At 44.9% G+C, this 27214-nt stretch overlaps 1 protein-coding gene across 2 annotated transcripts; it reads left to right on the top strand.

Annotated features, from left to right (window-relative positions):
* The first annotated feature begins 548 nt into the window (after positions 1 to 548).
* LOC110532466 (matrix remodeling-associated protein 8) lies at positions 549 to 22786 on the top strand. Of its 2 annotated transcripts, XM_021616399.3 has the most exons (10): positions 549 to 940; positions 7161 to 7187; positions 7347 to 7652; positions 7795 to 7896; positions 8006 to 8515; positions 18874 to 19038; positions 21149 to 21179; positions 21308 to 21387; positions 21551 to 21604; positions 21740 to 22786. In XM_021616399.3, exons 1-10 carry the CDS (start codon positions 922 to 924, stop codon positions 21763 to 21765), a joined length of 1320 nt encoding a protein of 439 aa, XP_021472074.3. In that variant the 5' UTR covers positions 549 to 921; the 3' UTR covers positions 21766 to 22786. The 2 variants fall into 2 exon arrangements, with proteins under 2 accessions (XP_021472074.3, XP_036844377.2); XM_036988482.2 differs by lacking the exon at positions 7161 to 7187 and having other exon boundaries at positions 594 to 940.
* Positions 22787 to 27214: the final 4428 nt, after the last annotated feature.

The raw sequence follows: 27214 nt of genomic DNA, 5'->3' as shown, positions 1-27214 counted from the left end.
AGTTTACCTCATTAATAATGTTCCCAACGCATTCCTCATATTATGAACAGACCTGTTTACTGTATTATTATAGCCATTATGAGATATCTAACAGTGACTGTGTCCTTGTATCCAGAAACGCTTTGAGAAGGATCTTCAGAGGATCTGGATGTGAGCTGGACTGAAGAAATCCCCAGAAGGATGGAATATACAGAGGATCTTCAACAAACAATCCAAAGTCTCAGAGAGATTGAAGGCACACTGCTGACTGACAGGAATCACATGCTTCTCATCAGCCTGCTCTCCTCTCTGCTACTTGAAATAAGACATTAGTGATGTGGACATTTTCCAGTTGTGTTCTGCCCTCTCCTGTTAAGTGTGATGGTTGTTGCAAGTAGGTAAAAAAAAAAAAAAAAAAAAAAATCACATCCTGATTATTCACTCTACTTATCTTATTTAATATATCATACCAGTATGTTCATACCTTATTAGAATAGGCTGTTATTTAATACCTTCTCCTATGCAGTTTCCTAAGGTAAACAGTGGGTGGCAGTATTGTACAACCTTTGTTTCATTGAACATTGTGAACTTGGCAGTCTCAAAGATGTTCAGCTGAAATAGTCTACTGTTGTTCAGTCAGTGACAAAGTTATAAAACTATTCTGGTAAGCTGTGATATTAGGTCAGAAGAAGTGATCACTTTCAAAGATGTTCTCACTCAGTAGCAGTGCCAGGAAGGTGTAGGGTTTCACAGGCAAGCGAAGGAGGGACATACACAGCTGGTTTACACTCTGGAGACTTCTGCAGTTTTGTTGTTGCTGGTTGATGAACTTTCTTCAGGTGTTGCTGTCCTCTATCCATTGATGCGCAAAACACTGTGTTGTAACCTACCTACTTTTTTTCCCATTTTTGAGTAAGAGTTGTAGAAGAAAGACTGGAAGACATGTTGCGGTTGTTTCTAAGTAAGTTCCAACTATGTTTTTACTAAAACAAGAACAACGCTTTGAGAAGTAGGCTATGAAAACCATTTTAAAGAGTCAATGCCCGGGAAGATGGTAAAGCTTTAATAAATGTATTTCTAAGATGTTATACACAGTTAAGGGGGTGTTTCTTGTACTGTGGTTAGTCAAACATTTGTTCTCATTGGTATTTTGTTTGTTCTGTTGGACAATTAAATGTTTGTTGTACAATGTGAAAGAAGATGATCTCCATCACCTTACTTTCATGGTGTAAGCCGAAAACAATCATAATTACAGTCTTGACTCCCTTGTTATTTATTTATTTTTTGATCTACTTATGAAGTGTATGCGTATCATTTTGACCGATCAGTGATATAGTAGTGTATAAAAATCTAATTGACTGAATTTAACAAATGTTCATTTATCCAGGACAGGCATTGTGCAAATGAGCTAAACACCAAAAAAGAAATTGCATCATGTCTGCCTCAGTTATCTGGTGGTGTGTGGGTGCTTTTCTTATGGGTTCATTCCGATGTGTTTTGAGTTAACTGCGGTCAGAATAGGAGAGTCAGCACAATCCCTGCAGCCTGTCATTATATGTGTCAGTAATGAGTGTCTCACCATAAATGAGCTGAAGTTACCCGAGATACAGGGGAAGGGGATTACCACTCCGAAAAAAACATTTAGGGGACTTAGACTCCTAGCAAATAACAATGTCTTATATGAACTGTGAAAAAAAGTAATTTCTTCATGAATTCTTGCAAAAAAAAAGTATTTGTGTGATAGCTGAATGATTTACCAATATCGTGGTGGTTGCAAAGATTCGTAGGAGAGGAAACCATGTGCATGATTTTTTCCTGTGGTTCATGAATGAATAAATTCATGTTAAAACTGAACATTGAATGTAAAACACAATAGAGATTCACCTTAATATTTAAGTTCTTGTGAAAGTTGCAGTCATTAAACATGGCAATCCAGTAGCATGTAGTTAAGTCTTTAAGTGTTCATTTGGCTGCCTGAGTCAGTCAGCTACTGCATCAGAGATCAAGGAGAAAATTATAGGGATTTTAGACACAGTTTCTTCTCTGTCTACAGAATACATTATACTCTTCCGTGCTGCTCACGCCACCATTTCCCAGTAGGCTCTCACATGCAAGTACAGTGGCATACTCACTATTGGACTATTATGAGCTCATTGTACAAAACCCTCCGACTGCAGTCACTCAAACTGACACTTTTTCACTCATTGACATGCATAGACATGTTGATCATATAGATGAGACATCTATCCTCTTCTAGGTATCGTCTAGTTATATAAAACATCAGCATTAAAGTGTCAGAAGTGGATGAGAGTCATTTTAATCCAGAACGATCCTTTGAAATAAATAATGGTATTTCAATGCCCATAGAGACAAGCACCTGGTCTCTATTGTCTCTCATAAACCCCACAACTACCCCTTCAAAACAGAATACTGTAGGCCTACTCAAAACCATTACGATCCATTTTTATGCCGTTAATTTAAACAAAACATAAACCTGCCTGCTAAACCTATGTGACTTGACAAGAATAGCTAACATACACTGGTATTACAATAGACATCTATGACCTATGTAATAGGCAGCCAGCTGTAGTGCTGGGCTGTGGCAGCGGTCACTTTGTGTTATCCCCCAGGACCTTGGCCTTGAAAGAGGTTATCAGGGGAATGAATAAAGCCTCTGTGTGCTGCCTGGGCTGTATACATCTCACTGCTGCTGCTGGCCCTTAGGTAAAACAGCACATGTAATGGCACTTAGTGAAAATCTGGGTTAGAAAAAGATGACTTTTTTCCAAGAGAGTAAAAACACAAATGTAGAGAAGTATATACAGTACCAGTCAAAAGTTTGGACACACCTACTCATTCAAGAGTTTTTCTTCATTTGTACTATTTTCCACATTGTAGAATAATAGTGAAGACATCAAAACTATGAAATAACACATATGGAATCATGTAGTAACCAAAAAAGTGTTAAACAAATGAAAATCTATTTTTTATTCCTCAAATTTTCCACACTTTGCCTTGATTCTTGATTACAGCTTTGCACACTCTTGGCATTCTCTCAACCAGCTTCACCTGGAATGCTTTTCCAACGGTCTTGAAGGAGTTCCCACATATGCTGAGCACTTCTTGGCTGTTTTTCCTTCACTCTGCAGTCCAACTCATCCCAAACCATCTCAATTGAGTTGAGGTCAAGTGCTTGTGAAGGCCAGTCATTGTCCTGTTGAAAAACAGATGATAGTCCCACTAAGTGCAAACCAGATGGGATGGTGTATTGCTGCAGAATGCTTTGATACACAGGGGATAATGGGGCAATTGGGTGACACCTGGAGGGGGACAGAAACAAGCACAAAGACATAGGAAACAGATCAGGGTGTGACAGTACCCCCCCCTCTAGGGACACCCCCTGGCGTCCTACCTGGGCGTATACCTTGGTTGACCGGGGTGCCTGCGATGGAACTCAGTGATGAAGGCTGGGTCCAGGATGTTCCTAGCGGGGATCCAGCACCTCTCCTCCGGGCCATAACCCTCCCAGTCAACCAGGTACTGGGATCCCCTGCCCCACGGCCGAACCTTCAGGAGGTGCCTCACCGTGTATGTCGGGTTAGCCGTCGATGAGACGGGGGAGAGGGATGGGCCTGGAAACAGCAAACAAAGGGCTGTGAGACATAGGTTTAATCCTAGAACGTGAAAAGTGGGATGTATACGGAGGATATGGGGCAACAGAAGACAAACTGCAGAGGGGCTAATAATCTTGGAGATGGGGAAAGTGCCAATAAAACGGGGGGAAAGTTTGCGGGACTCTACCCGGAAGGGCAGATCCCGAGGGGAGAGCCATACCCTCTGCCCAAGATGATAGCGGGGAGCCGGGGTCGACGATAACTGGAGATGGTATTGAGAAGAGCCGACCGAGCATTCTTCCAGGTACTTCGACAGCGCGGACAAACATCTTTGCAGAGGGTATGTTGACCTCTTCCTCTTGCTCTGGAAAGAGCAGGGGCTGATAACCCACGGAGCACTCGAAGGGAGAGATCCCAGTGGCCAAGCAGGGAAGGGTGTTCCGGGGGTACTCCACCCACACGAGTTGCTGGCTCCAGGGGGTGGGTTTGGCCGAGACGAGGCTCCAGTTCCTGATTGGCATGCTCTGAGTGGCCATTGGATTTGGGCAACCTGGAGGACAGGCTGGCCGACGACCCAATGTGCAGAACACCTACCAGAACTCGGACGAGAACTGAGGACCACGGTCGGAAACCATTTCCACTGGAAGTCCATGGATCCAGAAGACGTGCTGCACCATGAGCTAGGCCGTCTCCTTGGCAGAAGGTAGCTTGGAGAGGGGAATGAAATGGCGACTTTGGAAAACCTGTCCACCACAGTGAGGATAGTGGTGTTTCCATCAGACAGAGGGAGACCAGTGACAAAGTCCAGGTATATATGTGACCACAGACGGTGAGGGACAGAAAGAGGTTGAAGGAGGCCAGCCGGAGCATGCCGAAGAGCTTTGTTCTGAGCACAGACGGTGCAGGCGGCGACGAACTCAGAATCGTCCGAAACCATGGTGGGCCACCAAAAGCATTGTTGCACCAAGGCCACGGTCCGACAGGAGCCAGGGTGACAGGCAAGCCTGGAGGAATGAGCTCATTCCAAGACCGGGGAGTGGGCAGCATCTGGGAGAAACATCCGGGTTAGCCGGGCCCCCCCACCCTGGGTCCGAGGGTGTAGAAGCGGGGCAATAGCGGCGTGAAAGAGCGTCCAGCTTAACATTCTTAGACCCCGGGCAGTATGAGATGGTGAAGTTGAACTGGGTGAAAAACAGGGCCTGTCGAGCTTGCCTGGAGTTGAGACAGTTGGCGGTGTGGAGATATTCCAGGTTCTTGTGATCCGTCCACACTATGAATGGAAGTTCCGCCCCCTCTAACCAGTTCTTCCATCTTCATCGTGAGTAGTTCTTTGTTCCCCACATCATAATTCCTCTCCATTGCATTAATGCGATGGGAGAAGAAGGTGCAGGGATGCAGCTTAAGGTCTAGGGCATAACGCTGGGACAGGACGGCCCCCATTCCGGCATCCGAAGCGTCTACCTCCACCACGAACTGATGGGATGCGTCCGGATGGATCAATATGGGAGCTGTGGGGAAGTGGTGCTTTAGGTCCAGAAACACCCGGTCAGCAGCTGGGGACCACGTGAACGGGACCTTGGGAGAGGTGAGTACTGACAGGGTGAAGTCAGGGTGCTGCAGCTCGAAGATGAGGGAACACTGGGAGAGAAACGCCCGACAGGTTCCTGACCCTCCTGCAAAGCAGTTTGGAGGAGGTAAGCGAGGCACAGTCATGGCGCTCTGCCAAAGTCTGAAATCCATCCAGAAGACCTCGAAGTAACTCCTTGTGTCTCCCAATGGTGGCCCCTTGGGAGGAGATGGTGTTGCAGGTCTGCTGAGTCAGTCAGGGCCAGTTCGTACTATCAGACCTTAGGATAAGACCCAGATGCAGACAGTTCGAAGTAACAAAAGTGCATTACAAAACAGGGGCAGGCAAATGACAGGTCAAGGGCAGGCAGAGGTCAGTAATCCAGATCAGAGTCCGAAAGGTACAGAACAGCAGGCATGCTCAGGGCAGGCAGAGGTCAGTAATCCAGGGCAGTGTCACAACGTACAGAACGGCAGGCAGGCTCAGGGTCATGGCAGGCAGAATGGTCAAAACCGGGAAACAGGGACTAGAGAAAACAGGAGTAGGGGAAAAACGCTGGTAGGCTTGATGAGACAAGACCAACAGACAACAGAGAACACAGGTATAAATATACAAGGGATAATGGGGCAAATGTGCGACACACAAGTGTGCCTTAAATTCTAAATAAATCACTGACAGTGTCACCAGCAAAGCATCCCCACACCCTCACACCTCCTCTTCCATGCTTCCCGGTGGGTACTACACAAGTGGAGATCATTCATTCACCTACTCTGCGTCTCACAAAGACACGGCGGTTGGAACCCAAAATCTCAAATTTGGACTCATCAGACCAAAGGACAGATTTCCACCGGTCTAATGTCCATTTCTTGTGTTTCTTGGCCCAAGCAAGTCTTTTCTTATTATTGGTGTCCTTTAGTAGTGGTTTCTTTGCAGCAATTTGACCATGAAAGCTTGATTCACGCAGTCTCCTCTGAACAGTTGATGTTGAGAAGTGTCTGTTACTTGAACTCTTATTTGGGCTGCACTCTGAGGTGCAGTTAACTCTAATGAACTTATCCTCTGCAGCAGAGGTAACTGGGTCTTCCTTTCCTGTGGCAGTCGTCATCAGAGCCAATTTCATCATAGCGCTTGATGATTTTTACGACTGCACTTAAAGAACATTTCAAATATCTTGAAATTGTCCGAATTGACTGACCTTCATATCTTAAAGTAATGACAGACTATTATTTCTCTTTGCTTATTTGAGCTGTTCTTGCCCTAATATGGACTTGGTCTTTTACCAAATAGGGCTATCTACTGTATACTACCCCTACCTTGTCACAACACAACTGATTAGCTCAAACGCATTAAGAAGGAAAGAAATTCCACAAATTAACTTCTAACAAGGCAGACATGTTAATTAAAATGCATTCCAGGAGACTGGTTGAGAGAATGCCAAGAGTGAGCAAAGCTGTCAAAGGCAAAGGGTGGCTACTTTGAAGAATCGCAAATATAAAATGTATTTTGATTTGTTTAACACTTTTTTGGTTACTACATGATTCCATGTGTGTTATTTCATAGTGTTGATGTCTTCACTATTACTCTACAATGTAGAAAGAAAAAAAACTTGAATGAGTAGGTGTGTCCAAACTTTTGACTGGTACTTCACTTACTTATTTCTCTAAATTCTAAATTCAGGCATATACAGTATTTTAATGAAAACAATCATGGTCTTTATTGTTCCTTTGGTACTGACACTCCCTGTTATCTAATTCCTCCTCCCTGCTTCATTCTTACATATTCTTCTTGGTTTTCTGTTGGCCTATTTTTCTCTATCCTTCCACCCAGTTGTCTCAGTTACCCAGCTGTAATACCAGTCAGTCCTGACTACTGTATTAGCTATCCGTTCACAACAACAGCATCATGACCAGAAGTCAGGGATCAGCTCAGGTCAAACCCTGCCAGACAGATAGTTGTTGTTCCTATGATGACTCAGTTGCATTTTCTATTATTTGTTTCAGTTTCTTCTGTCTTCTTCCTGCCCAGTGGTACGTCCTCATAAAATATGACTTAATTGTATAACTCATTTTATTGCATTGAAAACATTTATGCATGTGTTTGCGGCTTTGTTTTGTAGTGTGTGATTCATGGGGTTTTAGGTCTTTGCCAAGTTTACTAATACGTCCCATGTGTGTGTATTGCATTAGCGTGGGGCCAGAGCAGCAGCAAGTTAGATGTGGTGGTGGAGGCCCGTAACATCACCCTCCCAGCCGGGACCCAGGCCGTGCTGCCCTGCCACAGCCCGCGCATGATATGGACCCGGGACCGGCTGAAGGATCGCCAGAGGGTGGTCCACTGGGACCTGTTCCGGAGCACACCAGAGTACTCTGTGGAAAGGATACTGGACATGTCTGCTGGCGTCAAAGAGAGAGTCTACAATGGGTTCAACAAGGGCCGCATAACCATCCCCAAAACCGCCTTCACTGACGGGAACTTCTCCCTCGTCATCAACAGTGAGTTGGGCCTGTGGTCTATTGTATGCTCATGACTGCAAACGCTCCATAAAATATTCAGTAATTTCATGCTGGACGACATTAATATTACACAAATTCTTGGAATCTAGAAATGTACTTGTAATGTATGTTATTCTTCCAGATGTAGGAACAGCTGATCGAGGTGTTTATAGTTGTAATCTGCATCACCACTACTGCCAGCTTCACCAGTCCATCAAGATACAGCTCAACACCACCAAGTCAGGTGACTACCCTCAATACATTTCTGAATAGTAACAATATAATTAATTTTGTGTATTGGCACTATTTGTTTAGCTTATTTTAATAACACATTTCAACCTGTCCTGTCTCAGTCCGTAAGGAGAAGCGTTACTGGGACGGGGACAAGACAGTGTTTGTGGTGTTGCTGGGGAGCTCTGTGGTGTTGCCTTGTGTGAACAGGCGGCCTCTGTGGATGGAGGGCCAGCAGGAGGACCAGCAGCAGGTAGCCCACTGGGACTGGCAGCCACCTGGGGTGAGACCTGATGGAGCTGACCGCCTGGTGGACCTTTACGCCTCTGGAGAGCGCCGGCAGTATGGACCACTCTTCCCTGTGGACAAGATGAGTGTCTCTGAGGATGCCTTCTCTGTAGGGGATTTCTCTCTGACCATCTCTAATCTCCAGCCTGTTGACAAGGGCCTGTACTCCTGTCACCTGCACCACCACTACTGCGGCCTGCACGAGAGACTCATCTACAGGCTCATGGTGGGGCCTTCACTGCCCCCACCTCCTCCGGTCCTCACCGCTGCCCCTGCTGCCCCTGCTGCCCCTGCTGTCCCGACTGTCCTTGCTATCCCCCACACACTCCCCAGTGATGACCCAAGTAAGAGACTCAGCATTACCCTTTATTTTAGGAATTGCTTTTCTGATGGGAAATGTGAACCTTTTGAAATCTTCATTAGAACATGACAAAGTAAGAATGAAACTACAGTTCTGTTCTTTGAAAGCACTTTCTCTTTTCTCTTTCTCTTTTCAACTATAAATCATTCTATCTTCTCTCTATAATCTATTTTTCACATCTTCTCTGAGTTTCGCTTTCCCTAATCTGATTGGTGTGTGTCTGTCTTTTCAGCAGTTTTTGTAGTCTGAGAACACTGTTCCTGGGATGTATTTATGGGTCATTTTTACGTATAGGCATCTTTGGTTGGTTAAGTCAGTGCATCTTTGTGGCAGATCCCCAAACCTTTTCCCTGTCCGCACGAGAGGAAGGGGGAGAGAAAGAGGGAATGGAGGAATGGTTGAAAGAGGCAACAAAAGAAACAGACTGAGAAAAAGGGAGCGAGAAAAAAATAATGAAATAATGCATTTGGCTGCAGAAAAAGTAATAGAGGGAGACAGAGCGAGAGAGAACTGAGAGTTTTGGAGTGTGGAGAAGGGGAATCTGACTGTGATGTTGGACAGCAGGCAGCCTGTCTGAAAAAGTCTGTCTGGAAGGCCACTAATTGGCCATAACGGAAGTGCTCTCATTTTCATTGGAGACCTTTTTCCTTTTTCCACAGTTGAGCAATGGCTTAGTTCACCATTTTAGCTCCACAGAGTCAGACAGGAGCAGTAAAGCCAGACTCCAGGGGAAAGAGGGTGCATGGTTAGGCTTTGCATCTGGTGCATTGGGATTTCTCTGTTAGTCTCTTTTAGTTTCATTAGGGAGTGAACGTTATTTATAGTAAGGGTTACATGGAGAAAATCTGACCTGTCTGAAATGAAAATGGATAGCCCTCCCTTCAGCAAAATATATTTTACCAAAACCCTCCCTGAGCGCTTCAATTTTTTTAAACATAAAGTGGATAGCAGAGAACATGCCTACCATTTACCCTCCCTTTTTGGACAGACCAGAGCCTTAGATATGCCGTTTCTAGAAACTGTTCTTCATCCTGTGAGCATTACATGGCAACGCAAGAATGTTGATAGCACACAGGGCTGTGGGCCAGAATGTTGTTCTTTCATCGTATTTGAGAAAAAAATATCCCTCTATAAACATTTCATGCAATTCTATGTAATTTGACACAATATTTTTAATACCACACAAATTACTGAAATTACAGGCTAGGAATGGACTGAGTGATAGGCCTATGTGTTCATCTTATCATATTTATCCAATGCCAAATCAGTCTGTCTTGTTGGCAAAAAACTGTCTCTGTTTGCAAATAATTATATCTGTGACATTATTATGAATCTGAGCATGGTACTTTCAAAAGTTAGGTCTACCTGATGCAGAAAAATGTATGCTTTAACTGCTAGCTACTCTTCTTCCGTGGGTTAACCCAATGAGAGAAGGTAGCTAGTGTTTCCCTAAAAGATGTCTGGGTTAAAACATCTTCTATTTTACAGAATATGGATAGTTTAATCAATTGATAGTGGCAGAATTAGATTACTTCCCAAACAAAGTAAATTTTTTGTATCCTTGGCTATAGAGGGTTATAGCTCCATCTCTGAATGTCAAAGAAACTAAACAATGATATTCCCATATGCATCCGGGTATTTTACAGCTTGTTTCTAGCCGACCAAAGCACTGTTATATATCACTTTATAATCGGATCCGTTTGATTTTCTTCAAAATGGTAAGCTAACAAGGGTTTAGGCCTGTGCTTTTTTTGCCATTGTCTTTAAGGCCTATGGCAAACCCTCTCATACCCCTCAATTCAGATCCTGGTCTTAATCTTAACTTAACAGCCTTTCACTGACAAGGAGGTAGGCTATTTAAAGAGCATAAGCTATAGGCCGGTCCTTGTGCAAGATATTGCATTTTTTGGACTAGGCCTAATCAAAAACTATTTTCTGAATAATTGTTGGATTCTCCTCCTGTACTGCCACTGTAGGCCTACATAGCACAGCATTGGTTAGGCAGCACAAAAAAAGGTTTGATCAGCAAGAGTAGAGCAGGCCGGGGCTCATGGTTGGAATATCCATTGCAGTACACAATGTAGCCTAGTTTAATTTAAACCATCCCAGCAGCTATCTAGGAAATATAACTCTGCTCTGTGCTTCTCCGAGCATGCACTTCATAGCGTATAGCCTACAGGCTGTGGATAATTTGATAGCGACCACACTACATAGCCTATAGGCACACTTGAGATGAGGTGCGGCATCGGGCACACATTAATATATAGACTAATGAGCAACTCATTCTAAAACACTGAAAAATATTTAAATGTCATCAATTACAGACTACATGACCCTCCCCTGGACCAGATTTAAAAAATACTAAACCTTCCCCTTGACTAAAATGTAAAAAGCATGACCCTCCCCCATTTTCCTCTAGGTACCGATTCTGTACATTTCCATCCATCCCTAATCTCTCCCAGACTCTCTACAGTAGCCTATCTTTACAGAACAATAGCCTATCTTTACAGAACAGTACCCTATCTTTACAGAACAGTAGCCTATCTTTACAGAACAGTAGCCTATCTTTACAGAACAGTAGCCTATCTTTACAGAACAGTAGTATATCCCTACCCACTTCATCTCTAGTCTCTCTCCTTCTCTCTGGCCCTCTGCTTGTGGCGTGTTTATCAGCAGCAGAAAGAAGTGTGCTACATCTGTTCAGCATCTGGGCCAGCTGGGACATAAAAGGGAATAGTTGGGGGGGGGGGGGGGGGGGTTCTGTGTTAGATTTGGATCCTGCTTCACCCTTTTAAGATAGGTTGACCCATTTAACAGCATTGTAAAGTATGCAGGGAAGACATTCACATGGATCAATGCATATATGGCCTGAGGTATTTCATTTTATCTTTACTTTTCTCCTACGTAGTTGTGCCCTTTCCTTTGTTAAATCCAGCCAACTCTTATCTGTGCTGACCTCTACAATCCTCTACAATTGCAGCAGTCATTACCCCTCTCTTTTGTTACACTGTAATCATTTATGGCAAGCTGAAGTAGAACTCAGTTCTGTTGTGACCACAAGAACGTGCATAAGTATCAGTAACAGCGTGTAGCTAGCATAGAATAGAATATGCTATCAGTGTCTTCTTGTTTAAATGAAGATGTCTTCCCTCAGCTCATTGGCTGCAAATTAACCACAATGTTTCAACAAGACTAAAACCACACCCTGTGTGACCCCTGCAGTCTGCATGGCACGTCACACTGTGTTTCTGCGTGTATGTTCTAATTTTATCTGTCAGGGGAAATGAAACCGTCAACAGCTGAGACACGAAGAGAGAACTGAGGCTTGACGAATTGTTCTCCAGAGAGTTGACCTTGATCGTGACACTGCGGTTTTGTGCATATTAACATAATTCAAAACAGACAAGAGATAATTAGCAACCTTGATGCCCTTTGGGAAGTGTTAAATTAGATTAATTGACTACAATTTGTTCTGTAAGACTGGTGCGGTTTGCTAGATCCACCCAGGAGTGGTACCTGTCCTCAGATCATTTCTTATTTGAAGCCTGCCTCAACCTCTTACATATCCTCAGGCTAGTCATGACAAACCTGCGCTTTGGCCAAGGACAATAGATTTAAACTAGAGAAATGCCCCAAGGTGATGGAAATCACTACTATTTTGGTTCGGTTGAGTTATCTAACAGGTCTCAGCAGGGTATGGAGTAGTGCCATCACCTGGCATGATGACTCCTTGCGGTCCCCAGTCCACCTGGCCGTGCTGCAGCTCCAGTTTCAACTGTTCTGCCTGCGGCTATGGAACCCTGACCTGTTCTGTCATGTACTGTCATGTTGTGTCTTGTTTCTGTCCTTTCCCTTCACCCTGTCTCCCTCTGCTGGTCGTTGTTAGGTTACCTTTTCTCCCCCTCTTTCCCCCAGCTGTGCCTTGTCTCCTCCTAACTACCTCGTCACCCCTTTTCCCACCTGTTCCCTTTTTCCCTCTGATTAGTCCTCTATATCTCTCTCTGTTTCTGCCCCTGTCTTTGTCGGATTCTTGTTTGTGTTGTTCATGCCTGAACCAGACTATCGTCATGTTTGCTGCAACCTTGTCCTGTCCTGTCGGAACCTGCCGGTCCATCTGAGCCTACGTTTTGTTTTGTTATTAAAGAAGCTCTGTTTACGTTAATTCGCTTTTGGGTCCTCATTCACGCACCGTAACAGAAGAATCCGACCAAGAATGGACCCAGCGACTTCGGATCCTCTCCACTCAGCCGTCGAGATCCAGGGAGCGATGCTAGGCAGACACAAGCAGGAATTGTCTGCTGCTCGACATGCCGTTGAGACCCTGGCCACCCAAGTCTCCAACCTCACAGAACAGGTTCACCATCTCCGCCTCGATCCACCGGCCACTTCCAGGGCTTTCGAATCTCCGGAGCCCAGAATCAATAACCCGCCGTGTTACTCTGGGGAGCCCACTGAATGCCGCTCGTTCCTCACCCAGTGTGATATTGTGTTTTCTCTCCAGCCCAACACTTACTCCAGGAGCACTGCTCGTGTCGCCTACGTCATATCTCTCCTTACTGGACGGGCTCGTGAGTGGGGCACGGCAATCTGGGAGGCAAGGGCTGAGTGTACTAACCAGTATCAGGACTTTAAGGAGGAGATGATACGGGTTTTTGATCGATCTGTTTTTGGGGAGGAGGCTTCCAGGGCCCTGTCTTCCCTATGTCAGGGTAATCGATCCATAACAGACTACTCTATTGAGTTTCGCACTCTTGCTGCCTCCAGTGGCTGGAACGAGCCGGCTTTGCTCGCTCGTTTTCTGGAGGGTCTCCGCGCAGAGGTAAAGGATGAGATTCTCTCCCGGGAGGTTCCTTCCAGCGTGGATTCCTTGATTGAACTCGCTATTCGCATTGAGCGACGGGTTGATCTTTGTCACCGAGCTCGTGGAAAGGAGCTCGCGTTCTCCGTTGCCCCCCTCTCCGCATCACTACCATCTTCCTCTGCCGGCTCGGGTGCTGAGCCTATGCAGCTGGGAGGTATCCGCATCTCGACTAAGGAGAGGGAACGGAGAATCACCAACCGCCTCTGTCTCTATTGCGGTTCTGCTGGTCATTTTGTCACTTCATGTCCAGTAAAAGCCAGAGCTCATCAGTAAGCGGAGGGCTACTGGTGAGCGCTACTACTCCTGTCTCTCCTTCAAGATCCTGCACTACCTTGTCGGTCCATCTACGCTGGACCGGTTCGTCAGCTTCCTGCAGTGCCTTAATAGACTCTGGGGCGGAGGGCTGTTTTATGGACGAGACCTGGGCTCGGGAACATGACATTCCTCTCAGACAGTTAAGGGAGTCCACGGCCTTGTTCGCCCTGGATGGTAGTCCTCTCCCCAGGATTCAGCGTGAGACGCTACCTTTAACCCTCACTGTTTCTGGTAATCATAGCGAAACCATTTCTTTTTTAATTTTTCGTTCACCTTTTACACCTGTTGTTTTGGGCCATCCCTGGCTAGTTTGTCATAATCCTTCCATTAATTGGTCTAGTAATTCTATCCTCTCCTGGAACGTCTCTTGTCATGTGAAATGTTTCATGTCTGCTATCCCTCCTGTTTCCTCTGTCTCTTCTTCACAGGAGGAGCCTGGTGATTTGACAGGGGTGCCGGAGGAATATCACGATCTGCGCACGGTGTTCAGTCGGTCCAGGGCCACCTCTCTTCCTCCACACCGGTCGTATGATTGTAGTATTGATCTCCTTCCGGGAACCACTCCCCCCCGGGGTAGACTATACTCTCTGTCGGCTCCCGAACGTAAGGCTCTCGAAGATTATTTGTCTGTAGCTCTTGCCGCCGGTACCATAGTCCCCTCCTCCTCTCCCGCCGGAGCGGGGTTTTTTTTTTGTTAAGAAGAAGGACGGGTCCCTGCGCCCCTGCATAGATTATCGAGGGCTGAATGACATAACAGTGAAGAATCGTTATCCGCTTCCTCTTATGTCTTCAGCCTTCGAGATCCTGCAGGGAGCCAGGTTTTTCACTAAGTTGGACCTTCGTAACGCTTACCATCTCGTGCGCATCAGGGAGGGGGACGAGTGGAAGACGGCGTTTAACACTCCGTTAGGGCACTTTGAATACCGGGTTCTTCCTTTCGGCCTCGCTAACGCTCCAGCTGTCTTTCAGGCATTAGTCAATGATGTCCTGAGAGACATGCTGAACATCTTTGTTTTCGTTTACCTTGACGATATCCTGATTTTTTCACCGTCACTCCAGATTCATGTTCAGCACGTTCGACGTGTCCTCCAGCGCCTTTTAGAGAATTGTCTTTTTGTGAAGGCTGAGAAGTGCTCTTTTCATGCCTCCTCCGTCACATTTCTCGGTTCTGTTATTTCCGCTGATGGCATTAAGATGGATCCCGCTAAGGTCCAAGCTGTCATTGATTGGCCCGTCCCTAAGTCACGCGTCGAGTTGCAGCGCTTTCTCGGCTTCGCAAACTTCTATCGTCGTTTCATCCGTAATTTCGGTCAGGTGGCAGCCCCTCTCACAGCCCTTACTTCTGTCAAGACGTGCTTTAAGTGGTCCGTTTCCGCCCAGGGAGCTTTTGATCTCCTCAAGAATCGTTTTACATCCGCACCTATCCTTGTTACACCTGACGTCTCTAGACAGTTCATTGTCGAGGTTGACGCGTCAGAGGTGGGCGTGGGAGCCATTCTTTCTCAGCGCTCCTTCTCTGACGACAAGGTCCACCCTTGCGCGTATTTTTCTCATCGCCTGTCGCCGTCGGAACGTAACTATGATGTGGGAAACCGCGAACTGCTCGCCATCCGCTTAGCCCTAGGCGAATGGCGACAGTGGTTGGAGGGGGCGACAGTTCCTTTTGTCGTTTGGACTGACCATAGGAACCTTGAGTACATCCGTTCTGCCAAACGACTTAATGCGCGTCAGGCGCGCTGGGCGCTGTTTTTCGCTCGTTTCGAGTTCGTGATTTCTTATCGTCCGGGCTCTAAGAACACCAAGCCTGATGCTTTATCTCGTCTCTTCAGTTCTTCAGTAGCCTCCACTGACCCAGAGGGGATTCTCCCTGAGGGGCGTGTTGTCGGGTTGACTGTCTGGGGAATTGAGAGGCAGGTAAAGCAAGCACTCACTCAAACTCCGTCGCCGCGCGCTTGTCCCAGGAACCTTCTTTTCGTTCCCGTTCCTACTCGTCTGGCCGTTCTTCAGTGGGCTCACTCTGCCAAGTTAGCCGGCCACCCTGGCGTTAGGGGTACGCTTGCTTCCATTCGCCAGCGCTTTTGGTGGCCCACCCGGGAGCATGACACGCGTCGCTTCGTGGCTGCTTGTTCGGTCTGCGCGCAGACTAAGTCCGGTAACTCTCCTCCTGCCGGCCGTCTCAGGCCGCTTCCCATTCCCTCTCGACCGTGGTCTCACATCGCCTTAGATTTTGTCACCGGACTGCCTTCGTCAGCGGGGAAGACTGTTATTCTTACGGTTGTCGACAGGTTCTCTAAGGCGGCTCATTTTATTCCCCTTGCTAAGCTTCCTTCTGCTAAAGAGACGGCACAAATCATCATCGAGAATGTTTTCAGAATTCATGGCCTTCCGTCAGACGTCGTTTCGGACAGAGGTCCGCAATTCACGTCTCAATTTTGGAGGGAGTTTTGCCGTTTGATTGGGGCTTCCGTCAGTCTCTCTTCCGGCTTTCACCCCCAGTCTAACGGTCAAGCAGAACGGGCCAATCAGACTATTGGTCGCATCTTACGCAGTCTTTCTTTTCGCAACCCTGCGTCTTGGTCAGAACAGCTCCCCTGGGCAGAATACGCCCACAACTCGCTTCCTTCGTCTGCGACCGGGCTATCTCCTTTTCAGAGTAGCCTCGGGTACCAGCCTCCGCTGTTCTCATCTCAGTTCGTCGAGTCCAGCGTCCCCTCCGCTCAGGCTTTTGTCCAACGTTGCGAGCGCACCTGGAAGAGGGTCAGGTCTGCACTTTGCCGTTATAGGGCGCAGACTGTGAGGGCTGCTAATAAGCGTAGAACTAAGAGTCCTAGATATTGTCGCGGTCAGAGAGTTTGGCTCTCCACTCAGAACCTTCCCCTTAAGACCACTTCTCGCAAGTTGACCCCGCGGTTCATTGGTCCGTTCCGTATTTCTCGGATCATTAATCCTGTCGCAGTTCGACTTCTTCTTCCGCGATATCTTCGTCGCGTCCACCCGGTCTTCCATGTCTCCTGTGTCAAGCCCGTTCTTCGCGCCCCCGCTCGTCTCCCCCCCCCCCCCATCCTTGTCGAGGGCGCACCCATCTACAGGGTCCGTAGGATTTTGGACATGCGTCCTCGGGGCCGTGGTCATCAGTACCTAGTAGATTGGGAGGGGTACGGTCCTGAGGAGAGGAGTTGGGTTCCCTCTCGGGACGTGCTGGACCGTGCGCTGATCGATGATTTCCTCCGTTGCCGCCAGGTTTCCTCCTCGAGTGCGCCAAGAGGCGCTCGGTGAGTGGGGGGGTACTGTCATGTACTGTCATGTTGTGTCTTGTTTCTGTCCTTTCCCTTCACCCTGTCTCCCTCTGCTGGTCGTTGTTAGGTTACCTTTTCTCCCCCTCTTTCCCCCAGCTGTGCCTTGTCTCCTCCTAACTACCTCGTCACCCCTTTTCCCACCTGTTCCCTTTTTCCCTCTGATTAGTCCTCTATATCTCTCTCTGTTTCTGCCCCTGTCTTTGTCGGATTCTTGTTTGTGTTGTTCATGCCTGAACCAGACTATCGTCATGTTTGCTGCAACCTTGTCCTGTCCTGTCGGAACCTGCCGGTCCATCTGAGCCTACGTTTTGTTTTGTTATTAAAGAAGCTCTGTTTACGTTAATTCGCTTTTGGGTCCTCATTCACGCACCGTAACATGTTCACCGGACGTGCTACCTGTCCCAGACCTGCTGTTTTCAACTCTCTAGAGACAGCAGGAGCGGTAGAGATACTCTTAATGATCGGCTATGAAAAGCCAACTGACATTTACTCCTGAGGTGCTGACTTGCTGCACCCTCGACAACTACAGTGATTATTATTATTTGACCATGCTGGTCATTTATGAACATTTGAACATCTTGGCCATGTTCTGTTATAATCTCCACCCGGCACAGCCAGACGAGGACTGGCCACCCCTCATAGCCTGGTTCCTCTCTAGGTTTCTTCCTAGGTTTTGGCCTTTCTATGGAGTTTTTCCTAGTCACCGTGCTTCTACACCTGCATTGGTTGCTGTTTGGGGTTTTAGGCTGGGTTTCTGTACAGCACTTTGAGATATCAGCTGATGTAAATAATATATAAATACATTTGATTTGATTTGTTAGTGTCATCAGCCTTCCCAAGCTTGGTCTCCACCATCATCATCCCCAATGACTATAATTTCTGTTCTCACCCCAGCAGGTGAGAGCGAGACCTGATTGATAACAGTGGCATGCTGATTGAGGGTTATGGTGCAGTAACTGTTATTGTCTAATGGAAAAGTATGGATGGATGACATATTATTGTGTGCATAGGGTTTGAGCAGATTCTAGACAGTGGAAGAAACACCTCAGTGAGGGAAGAAACACTTGTATATGCCAATCTGAAATATTATTAAATCATATGTCTTTCACAATTAACAAATCCCTCTCCCTCCCCCTCTCTCTGTCTGATATTTTGGTGTATTGCACAACTCTGCCTGAAAACTGGCAGAAGTTGTGTTTGTGTTGCAGAGGACTTGATGACTGTGAGGTGAGTGTTGTCATATGTCTGCTCACATGGACCAGTCAGACTGGTGGAGTTTCAGGGACTGAGAGAGATGGCAACGGCTAGGATTTATTTTTCCATACTGTGCAAAAGGTTGACTGTGTTTATGAGAATAAGTAAATAACTGGAAAACTCATTCAGACAGACTTGTCTGCACACAACAGAATTCCTCCCCTCTCCCCTCCCACCTTCCTTTTCTCCCTTTCCTTTCTTGGTTAATCTGTATTTCTATTTTAAGGAGAAGAATAGCAGCTGCATTGCATCAGGTCTGGAACTCGTTACAGCTGAAAAGTGTTTTAACATAAAGCTGCTCTTCCTTACCTCACGCTCTCTGCCTTACGCTCCCCGAGCGTAAAATAAGCACAATTGTTTTTAACTGAAGCAGAAATAACATACTGTTGTAATTGTCCTTCAAAATGCAATATAAATGACATATAGCCATTACATATAATCACTTGAACTATCATTAAGATAAATTGTTTGATTGACATTTTAATTTCACTGAGCATGGATAAAACACAATGTGAACAAGACTATGTACTTTGAACCACCAGACTGTGTTTATAAAGTATTGAGTGTTATTAGTGGACGGATGAATCCACTGTGTTGTTGTCCTTCTACCTTCAGGCCCTGATGTGGTTGAACTTGAGAGACCACGGGTAGTCAACGTCATCCTCCCTGAGCACCCAGGGCACTTCTTCCAGCAGATGGGCTACTTCCTGGCAACCTTCTTCCTCCTAGCCTTCATCATAACAATCGTCATTGTGCTTACCCGACGACGCAGAAAGAGAGGTAGTGTGTGTGTGTGTGTGTGTGTGTGTGTGTGTGTGTGTGTGTGTGTGTGTGTGTGTGTGTGTGTGTGTGTGTGTGTGTGTGTGTGTGTGTGTGTGTGTGTGTGTGTGTGTGTGTGTGTGTGTGTGTGTGTGTGTGTGTGTGTGTGTGTGTGTGTCTTCCACTGTACAGTTGAAGTCGGAAGTTTACGTACACTTAGGTTGGAGTCATTAAAGCTAATTTTTCAACCACTCCACAAATTTCTTGTTAACAAACTATAGTTTTGACAAGTCGGTTAGGACTTTTTTTTATGCATGACACTAGTAATTTTTCCAACAATTGTTTACAGACAGATTATTTCACTTATAATTCACTGTATCACAATTCCAGTGGGCCAGAAGTTTACATACACTAAGTTGACTGTGCCTTTAAACAGCTTGGAAAATTCCAGAAAATTATGTCATGGCTTTAGAAGCTTCTGATAGGCTAATTTACATAATTTGAGTCAATTGAAGGTGTACCTGTGGATGTATTTCAAGGCCTACCTTCAAACTCAGTGCCTCTTTGCTGGGAAAATCAAAAGAAATCAGCCAAGACCTCAGAATTTTTTTTTTTTACCTCCACAAGACAAGTTCATCCTTGGGAGCAATTTCCAAATGCCTGAAGGTACCACGTTCATCTGTAAAAACAATAGTAAGCAAGTATAAACTCCATGGTACAGCGCAGCCATCATACCACTCAGGAAGGAGACGCGTTCTGTCTTTTAGAGATGAACGTACTTTGGTGCGGAAAGCGCAAATCAATACCAGAACAACAGCAAAGGACCTTGTGAAGATGCTGGAGGAAACAGGTACAAAAGTATATATATCCACAGTAATATGGGTCCTATATCGACGTAATCTGAAAGGTCTCTCAGCAAAGAAGAAGCCACTGCTCCAAAACCGCCATAAAAAAAGCCAGACTACGGTTTGCAACTGCACATGGGGACAAAGATCGTTCTTTCTGGAGTAATATCCTCTGGTCTGATGAAACAATAATAGAACTGTTTGGCCTTAATGACCATCGTTATGTTTGGAGGAAAAAGGGGGAGGCTTGCAAGCCGAAGAACACCATTCCAACCGTGAAGCACGGGGGTGTCAGCATCAAGTTGTGGGGGTGTCAGCATCAAGTTGTGGGGGTGCTTTGCTGCAGGAGGGACTGGTGCACTTCACAAAATAGATGGCTTCATGAGGATGGAAAATTATGTGGATATATTGAAGCAACATCTCAAGACATCAGTCAGGAAGTTAAAGCTTGGTCGCTAATGGGCCTTCCAAATGGACAATGACCCCAAGCATACTTCCAAAGGTGTGGCAAAATGGCTTAAGGACAACAAAGTCAAGGTATTGGAGTGGTCATCAGAAAGCCCTGACCTCAATCCTATAGAAAATGTGTGGGCAGAACTGAAAAAGCGTGTGCGAGCATGGAGGCCTACAAACCTGACTCAATTACAACAGCTCTGTCAGGAGGAATGGGCCAAAATGCAACCAACTTATTGTGGAAAGCTTGTGGAAGGCTACCCGAAATGTTTGACCGAAGTTAAGCAATTTAAAGGCAATGCTACCGAATACTAATTGAGTGTATGTAAACTTCTGACTCTGTCACACCCTGACCTTAGAGCTTTTTATGTCTCTATTTTGTTATAGTGTTCAGTTTAAATAAAAAGCATGAACACTTACCACGCTGCGCTTTGGTCCGATTCCTCCTCATCCGACGACGACACCCGTTACAGACCCACTGGGAATGTGATGAAATAAATAAAAGCTGAAATAAATCATTCTCTCTACTATTATTCTGACATTTCACATTCTTAAAATAAAGTGGTGATCCTAACTGACCTAAGACAGGGAAGTTTTACTTGAATTTTATATCAGGAATTGTGAAAAACTGATTTGAAATGTATTTGGCTAAGGTGTATGTAAACTTCTGACTTCAACTGTATATATCTCTTCGTGACTCTTCTCTATCACACACAACCAAACTATATATTTGTATGAATGTCCTCAATTTCATATTTAAATCAGTTAAATGGCTCTGTGTGTGATTGGTGATCTGTAATGGTGTGATTAAAGTATGTTTAATCTTATTTTAGGGCTGGAGTACGACCTGCGAAGATCTGAACGGTCAGAACTGATTTAGTATGGTGGATGGTCACACTTGATAATAATGAGAACATGACTCATTTTAAGGAGGAGCTGAACTCTCACTGAACTGTTAACACTAACCACCTCCCTCTCTTACTGGTAAACAGGAGTCATGTGACTGGCCACGATGACATCGCATTGGATGCCACAGTGCTGAAGGTCTGCACCCAGGAATACCCGAATTCAGGTAAGGTTCCCATGCTGCTGTAGGCCCTACTGTACCTCATATAGACTAGAGAGTTTGAACAGGGTGACTCAATAATGGCTGCCGCTGCACAGATCTCATAAGGCATGGTACATCATGACATGGAGAATTTAATGACCCACCTCTTTGCACTTTCTATCCTTAGACTACAAAAACAACCTACTGAAAGAGAGAGATATGTCTAAAGGCTGCAATAAAGGTCAGTGTATGTGACAGCAGGGGTTCAAAACAACAATCGCATGTCTCATTTAATGCCGTTGTTTTTTTGCTAATGTCACTTCTCATTTCTTTCCTGACACTTATTCTTTCCTCCTCCATCTCTCTCTCTCTCTAGAAATGGATGGAAAGTTGTGGATATGAGACAGAGAGATCTGATATGCCGCTGGCGGCTCCAGAGCAGACACACACGACTAGGAAGAGGAAATAAGGGTTTATAATGGTGGAATCCAAATAGGACAGGAGGGACTCTCTTTTTATAGACACCCCTTACCAAACACTCTTACCAAAACACTCTTACCAAACACTCTTACCAAACACTCTTACCAAACACTCTTACCAAAACACTCTTACCAAACACTCTTACCAAACACTCTTACCAAACACTCTTACCAAACACTCTTACCAAACACTCTTACCAAACACTCTTACCAAACACTCTTACCAAACACTCTTACCAAAACACTCTTACCAAACACTCTTACCAAACACTCTTACCAAACACTCTTACCAAAACACTCTTACCAAACACTCTTACCAAACACTCTTACCAAACACTCTTACCAAAACGTATCTGTTGCTGTGCCAGTTTTTAATATTTTATTTAATATTTTCATACTTGTGTATTCTGTATTCTGATCTGCTGTTATTTCAAAATGGCCAAACATGTCTTCAATTTTGTATTGTACTACACAGATATTTGATGTCAAGTATTTTATATTACAAAAAACAACCAGTGTGTGCTTTTCAACATTCCTTGTCTTTTGGTGCATAACAAAATACTTTCTATCACTATATGACTTCATTTTCAGAAAGCATGTTGTCTTTAAATGTATGTGGGAAAACTGTCATGTTCTGTTTTCTGATTTCAGAGCTCAGCAAGCTCAGAATTAGTTGAGAATGTTTATTAAAGTATTTGCACAAACCTGTAATTTACTAGTAAAATACTAGTAACATTCATTCTGTGTGTAAAGGGTTTGTAAAGGGTCACAAGTATTTATAGCTATGCTGTTAATTATTAGTTCATAACTTGCTTAGAAATCTGTATTAAGCCTTTATACCTGTTATAATGGTATTCTTACCAAGTTCATGCGATTGATGATCATGGACTTCAAAGAAAGGCTATACATGGAATAAAACTCAGGAAATCAAGCCTTAAACAGAATCAATGCGTCCAGATGGGGTTGTTGAGAATGAACAGTTGTGGCCAAAAGTTTGGAGAATTACACAAATATTAATTTCCACAAAGTTTTCTGCTCCAGTGTCTTTAGATATTTTTTGTCAGATGTTACTATGGAATGCTGAAGTATAATTACAAGCATTTCATAAGTGTCAAAGGCTTTTATTGACAATTACATGAAGTTGATGCATAGAGTCCATATTTGCAGTGTTGACCCTTCTTTTTCAAGACCTCTGCAATCCGCCCTGGCATGCTGTCAATTAACTTCTGGGCCACATCCTGACTGATGGCAGCCCATTCTTGCATAATCAATGCTTGGAGTTTGTCAGAATTTGTGGGGTTTTGTTTGTCCACCTGCCTCTTGAGGATTGAACACAAGTTCTCAATGGGATTAAGGTCTGGGGAGTTTCCTGGCCATGGACCCAAAATATCAATGTTTTGTTCCCCGAGCCACTTAGTTATCACTTTTGCCTTATGGCAAGGTGCTCCATCATGCTGGAAAATGCATTGTTCGTCACCAAACTGTTCCTGGATGGTTGGGAGAAGTTGCTCTCTGAGGATGTGTTGGTACCATTCTTTTTTCATGGCTGTGTTCTTAGGCAAAATTGTGAGTGAGTTTTTTCCGGATGCCCCAAACAATTGGAAAGGGGATTCATCAGAGAAAATGACTTTACCCCAGTCCTCAGCAGTCCAATCCCTGTACCTTTTGCAGAATATCAGTCTGTCCCTGATGTTTTTCCTGGAGAGAAGTGGCTTCTTTGCTGCCCTTCTTGACACCAGGCCATCCTCCAAAAGTCTTTGCCTCACTGTGCGTGCAGATGCCCTCACACCTGCCTGCTGCCATTCCTGAGCAAGCTCTGTACTGGTGGTGCCCCGATCCCACAGCTGAATCAACTTTAGGAGACAATCCTGGCGCTTGCTGGACTTTCTTGGGCGCCCTGAAGCCTTCTTCACAACAATTGAACCGCTCTCCTTGAAGTTCTTGGTGATCTGATAAATTATTGATTTAGGTGCAATCTTAATGGCAGCAATATCCTTGCCTGTGAAGTCCTTTTTGTGCAAAGCAATGATGACGGCACGTGATTCCTTGCAGGTAGTGTAAAGGTTTTCCTCTTCTTCGTCTGAAGAGGAGGTGTAGCAAGGATCGGACCAAGATGCGGCGTGGTAATTGTCCATGGTTGTTTATTTAACAACTCAACATGAACACTAATACAACATCAATAAACGTGAACAATACCGAAACAGTACCGTGTGGTGAACAAACACAGACACGGAAACAATCACCCACAAAACAACAGTGAAACCCAGGCTACCTAAGTATGATTCTCAATCAGAGACAACTAACGACAACTGCCTCTGATTGAGAACCATACTAGGCCGAACACAGAAAAACAACCTAGAAACACAAAACATAGAATGCCCACCCAACTCACATCCTGACCAACTAAAACAAACAAATAACACAAAACTAGGGTCAGAACGTGACAGATAGCCATGGATGACAGAGGAAGAACAATGATTCCAAGCACCACCCTCCGTTTGAAGCTTGCAATCTGTTATTCAAACTCAATCAGCATTGTCAGGACTGTCCTGACCAGGTCAGGTTACAGGAGACCACAACCCTACAGATTATCTCTCAACCCCAACAGAGGAGGAGAGATCTAGAGGTCTGAAGATGTGTTTTTTTTTATGACCCCTCACGCCAGTGGTAAATCTCAGGCCACAGACAAATTCCTTTGTCCTGTTACTATTGTGGCAAAGAAGGGGGTCGAGTGATAAATGGCAGATATGTGAGAGCAGAACTAATAAACGGGCTCTGCCCGATCACTAAAATGGCCACCGCGATCAGAAATGGCCACCCCGACCCACAGATAAAGGGTCAAGAAAAACCAGGAAGAGGAAGAGAGAGGGCTGGAAGGATCTATGAACAATAGAGAAAGAGACAATAGAGATTGGCTGGATTTACCGTGTATGAGCTGGACTGTTTTGGACTTACCTGTTGGCGTTTGGACCTGGACCTAACGAGAACCCGATTTGTGTACCGAACCCTGCAATCCTTGACCTTGCCTACGGCCTGGATGGACCAGGACGGAGAAACAAACACACAGGTACTGTCCTGTTCGAAATAACTCTCATTCTTGGGTGATTTGGTGACAGTTTCCCACTTAAGTTGTGACAAACGCTCATAACCTTGAAGAGGTTTGCCACACTATGGAGAACCAGCCTCAGAACATTGAACATGAAATAAAGGGACTTTGGAACAATGGTTTACGTCAGCCACAAAGGTGGTCATGACGAAAGATCGAATATGAAAATGTATGTCATTTTTGTTTTGTTATTAAAGGTTAATAGATGATGTTATTACGAAAACATTGTAACGTAAAGATTTTTCCTAGTAGATGCTTGATGTTTATACATTGTACGGAAAATATCCAAATCAAAGAGAATGTTTTGGGGAAGATGAAATGTTAAGTTAGTTGTCTAAAATTGGATTTGAATAAAATCTAGACCATGCCTCATTAACTTGGTACGCCCAGAGAATTGCCCTAAAGGCGGTTACGCCCACTTCTGACCCAAGGGTATAAAACCTGTGAGTATAGAATTTACAGGAGGACTACGTGACCCCAGCTGCAGCAAGGTCTAAAAAGTAAACGAACCCAGAACGCAACGCAAGTTTGAGGACAAAGGAATCCTTTTCTACCCAAGTTACGGATGAGTAGCTGTGTCTAGGCGGGTGAATTCAAGTCGAACCACCTAGCCTCCATCTCCCATCAAATCGTGGTAGCTAAAGGGTTTCATTCCTATGCTGTGAGCTCTGAGCTACAGAGCTGTCTGTCCTCAGAAGACCCCTTCCAGAGCAAAGGGTGAGGGAACAGACTCCTAAGCCAAAAAGGACACTGACATTGGGAGGACTCTCAGAGAGGTGCGCCGGGGTAGTGCGTCATCGAACAGCTGAAGGCCTATGCAGAGAATCCTCGAAGATGATCCCCACGTAATTACATCATTATTTTCTGACCCATAAGAGCGGCAGTTTGGGGCAAGGCTAGGGTTAGAATAGCATAGCTGACAAATTCACCCAAATGTAAATTTCTCTTGTGTACTTTCTTTTTTCTCTCTCTATTGAAATCCCCATCGTGGGTAACACGCGCCATAGTGTGTTGGCCCATTATACTAAGTTCTAATGAATAGCCTATAATGTGTTTTGTCTATGTGTATCTTTTATTATCATTTTAGCTTTTTAGTAAATAAATATTCAACTAAGATTGGTGTGGTAGGAACTCATTGGTGGGACCCGGGCCCGTGCAGATTCACGGGCTATACGACGTTCAGAACGAGACTGGTAGAGGCAACTGGTTAATTAGCGGCTGTTGTAAAATTGATATTCTGATATTCTTTGAGTTAATTTGGGAAATAGAAACTCAATAAAAACAAATTTTCCCATGGTGACCCAGGTTAATGAGTTAATAATTGCTTGATTCAGATAATCACGCAATTAGAAACTTTAATCATTCGATGAACAACAGTCATCACATTAACTAATACGACGTCACGACAGCATGACAGAGTGATCTCCAGCCGTGTCCTTGTCAACACTCACACCTGTGTTAACGAGAGAATCACTGACATGATGTCAGCTGGTCCTTTTGTGGCAGGGCTGAAATTTGACTGCACACTACCATTCAAAAGTTTGGGGTCACTTAGAAATGTCCTTGTTTATGAAAGAAAAGTCAATTTTTTTGTCCATTAAAATAACATCAAATTAATCAGAAATACAGTGTAGACATTGTTAATGTTGTTAATGACTATTGTAGCTGGAAATAGCAGATTTTTTTGTGGAATGTCTACATAGGCGTACAGAGGCCAAATTTCAGCAAACCTCACTCCTGTGTTCAAATGGCATGTTGTGAAGGCTAATCCAAGTTCATCATTTTAAAAGGCTAATTGATCATTAGAAAACCCTTTTGCAATTATGTTGGCACAGCTAAAAATGGTTGTGCTGATTAAAGAAGCAATAAAACTGGCCTTCTTTAGACTAATTGAGTTCCTGGAGCGTCAATATTTGTGTGTTCGATTACAGGCTCAAAATGGCCAGAAACAAAGAACTTTCTTCTGAAACTCGTCAGTCTATTATTGTTCTGAGAAATGAAGGTGATTCCATGCGAGAAACTGCCAAGAAACTGAAGATCTTGTACAACGCTGTGTACTACTCCCTTCACAGAACACCACAAACTGGCTCTAACCAAAATAGAGAGATGAGTGGGAGGCCCCGGTGCACACCTGAGCAAGAGGACAAGTACATTTGTGTCTAGTTTGAGAAACACTTCACATGTCCTCAACTGGCAGCTTTATTAAATAGTACCCACAAAACACCAGTCTCAACGTCAACAGTGAAGAGGCGACTCCGGGATGCTG

The sequence above is a fragment of the Oncorhynchus mykiss genome, chromosome 9, assembly GCF_057628025.1.
Source record: "Oncorhynchus mykiss isolate SJ-2025 chromosome 9, ASM5762802v1, whole genome shotgun sequence".
In the NCBI taxonomy this organism is placed as follows: Eukaryota; Metazoa; Chordata; class Actinopteri; order Salmoniformes; family Salmonidae; genus Oncorhynchus; species Oncorhynchus mykiss.
Note: the sequence above shows the minus strand (reverse complement) of the source record. Positions and strands in the feature narration are given on the sequence as shown.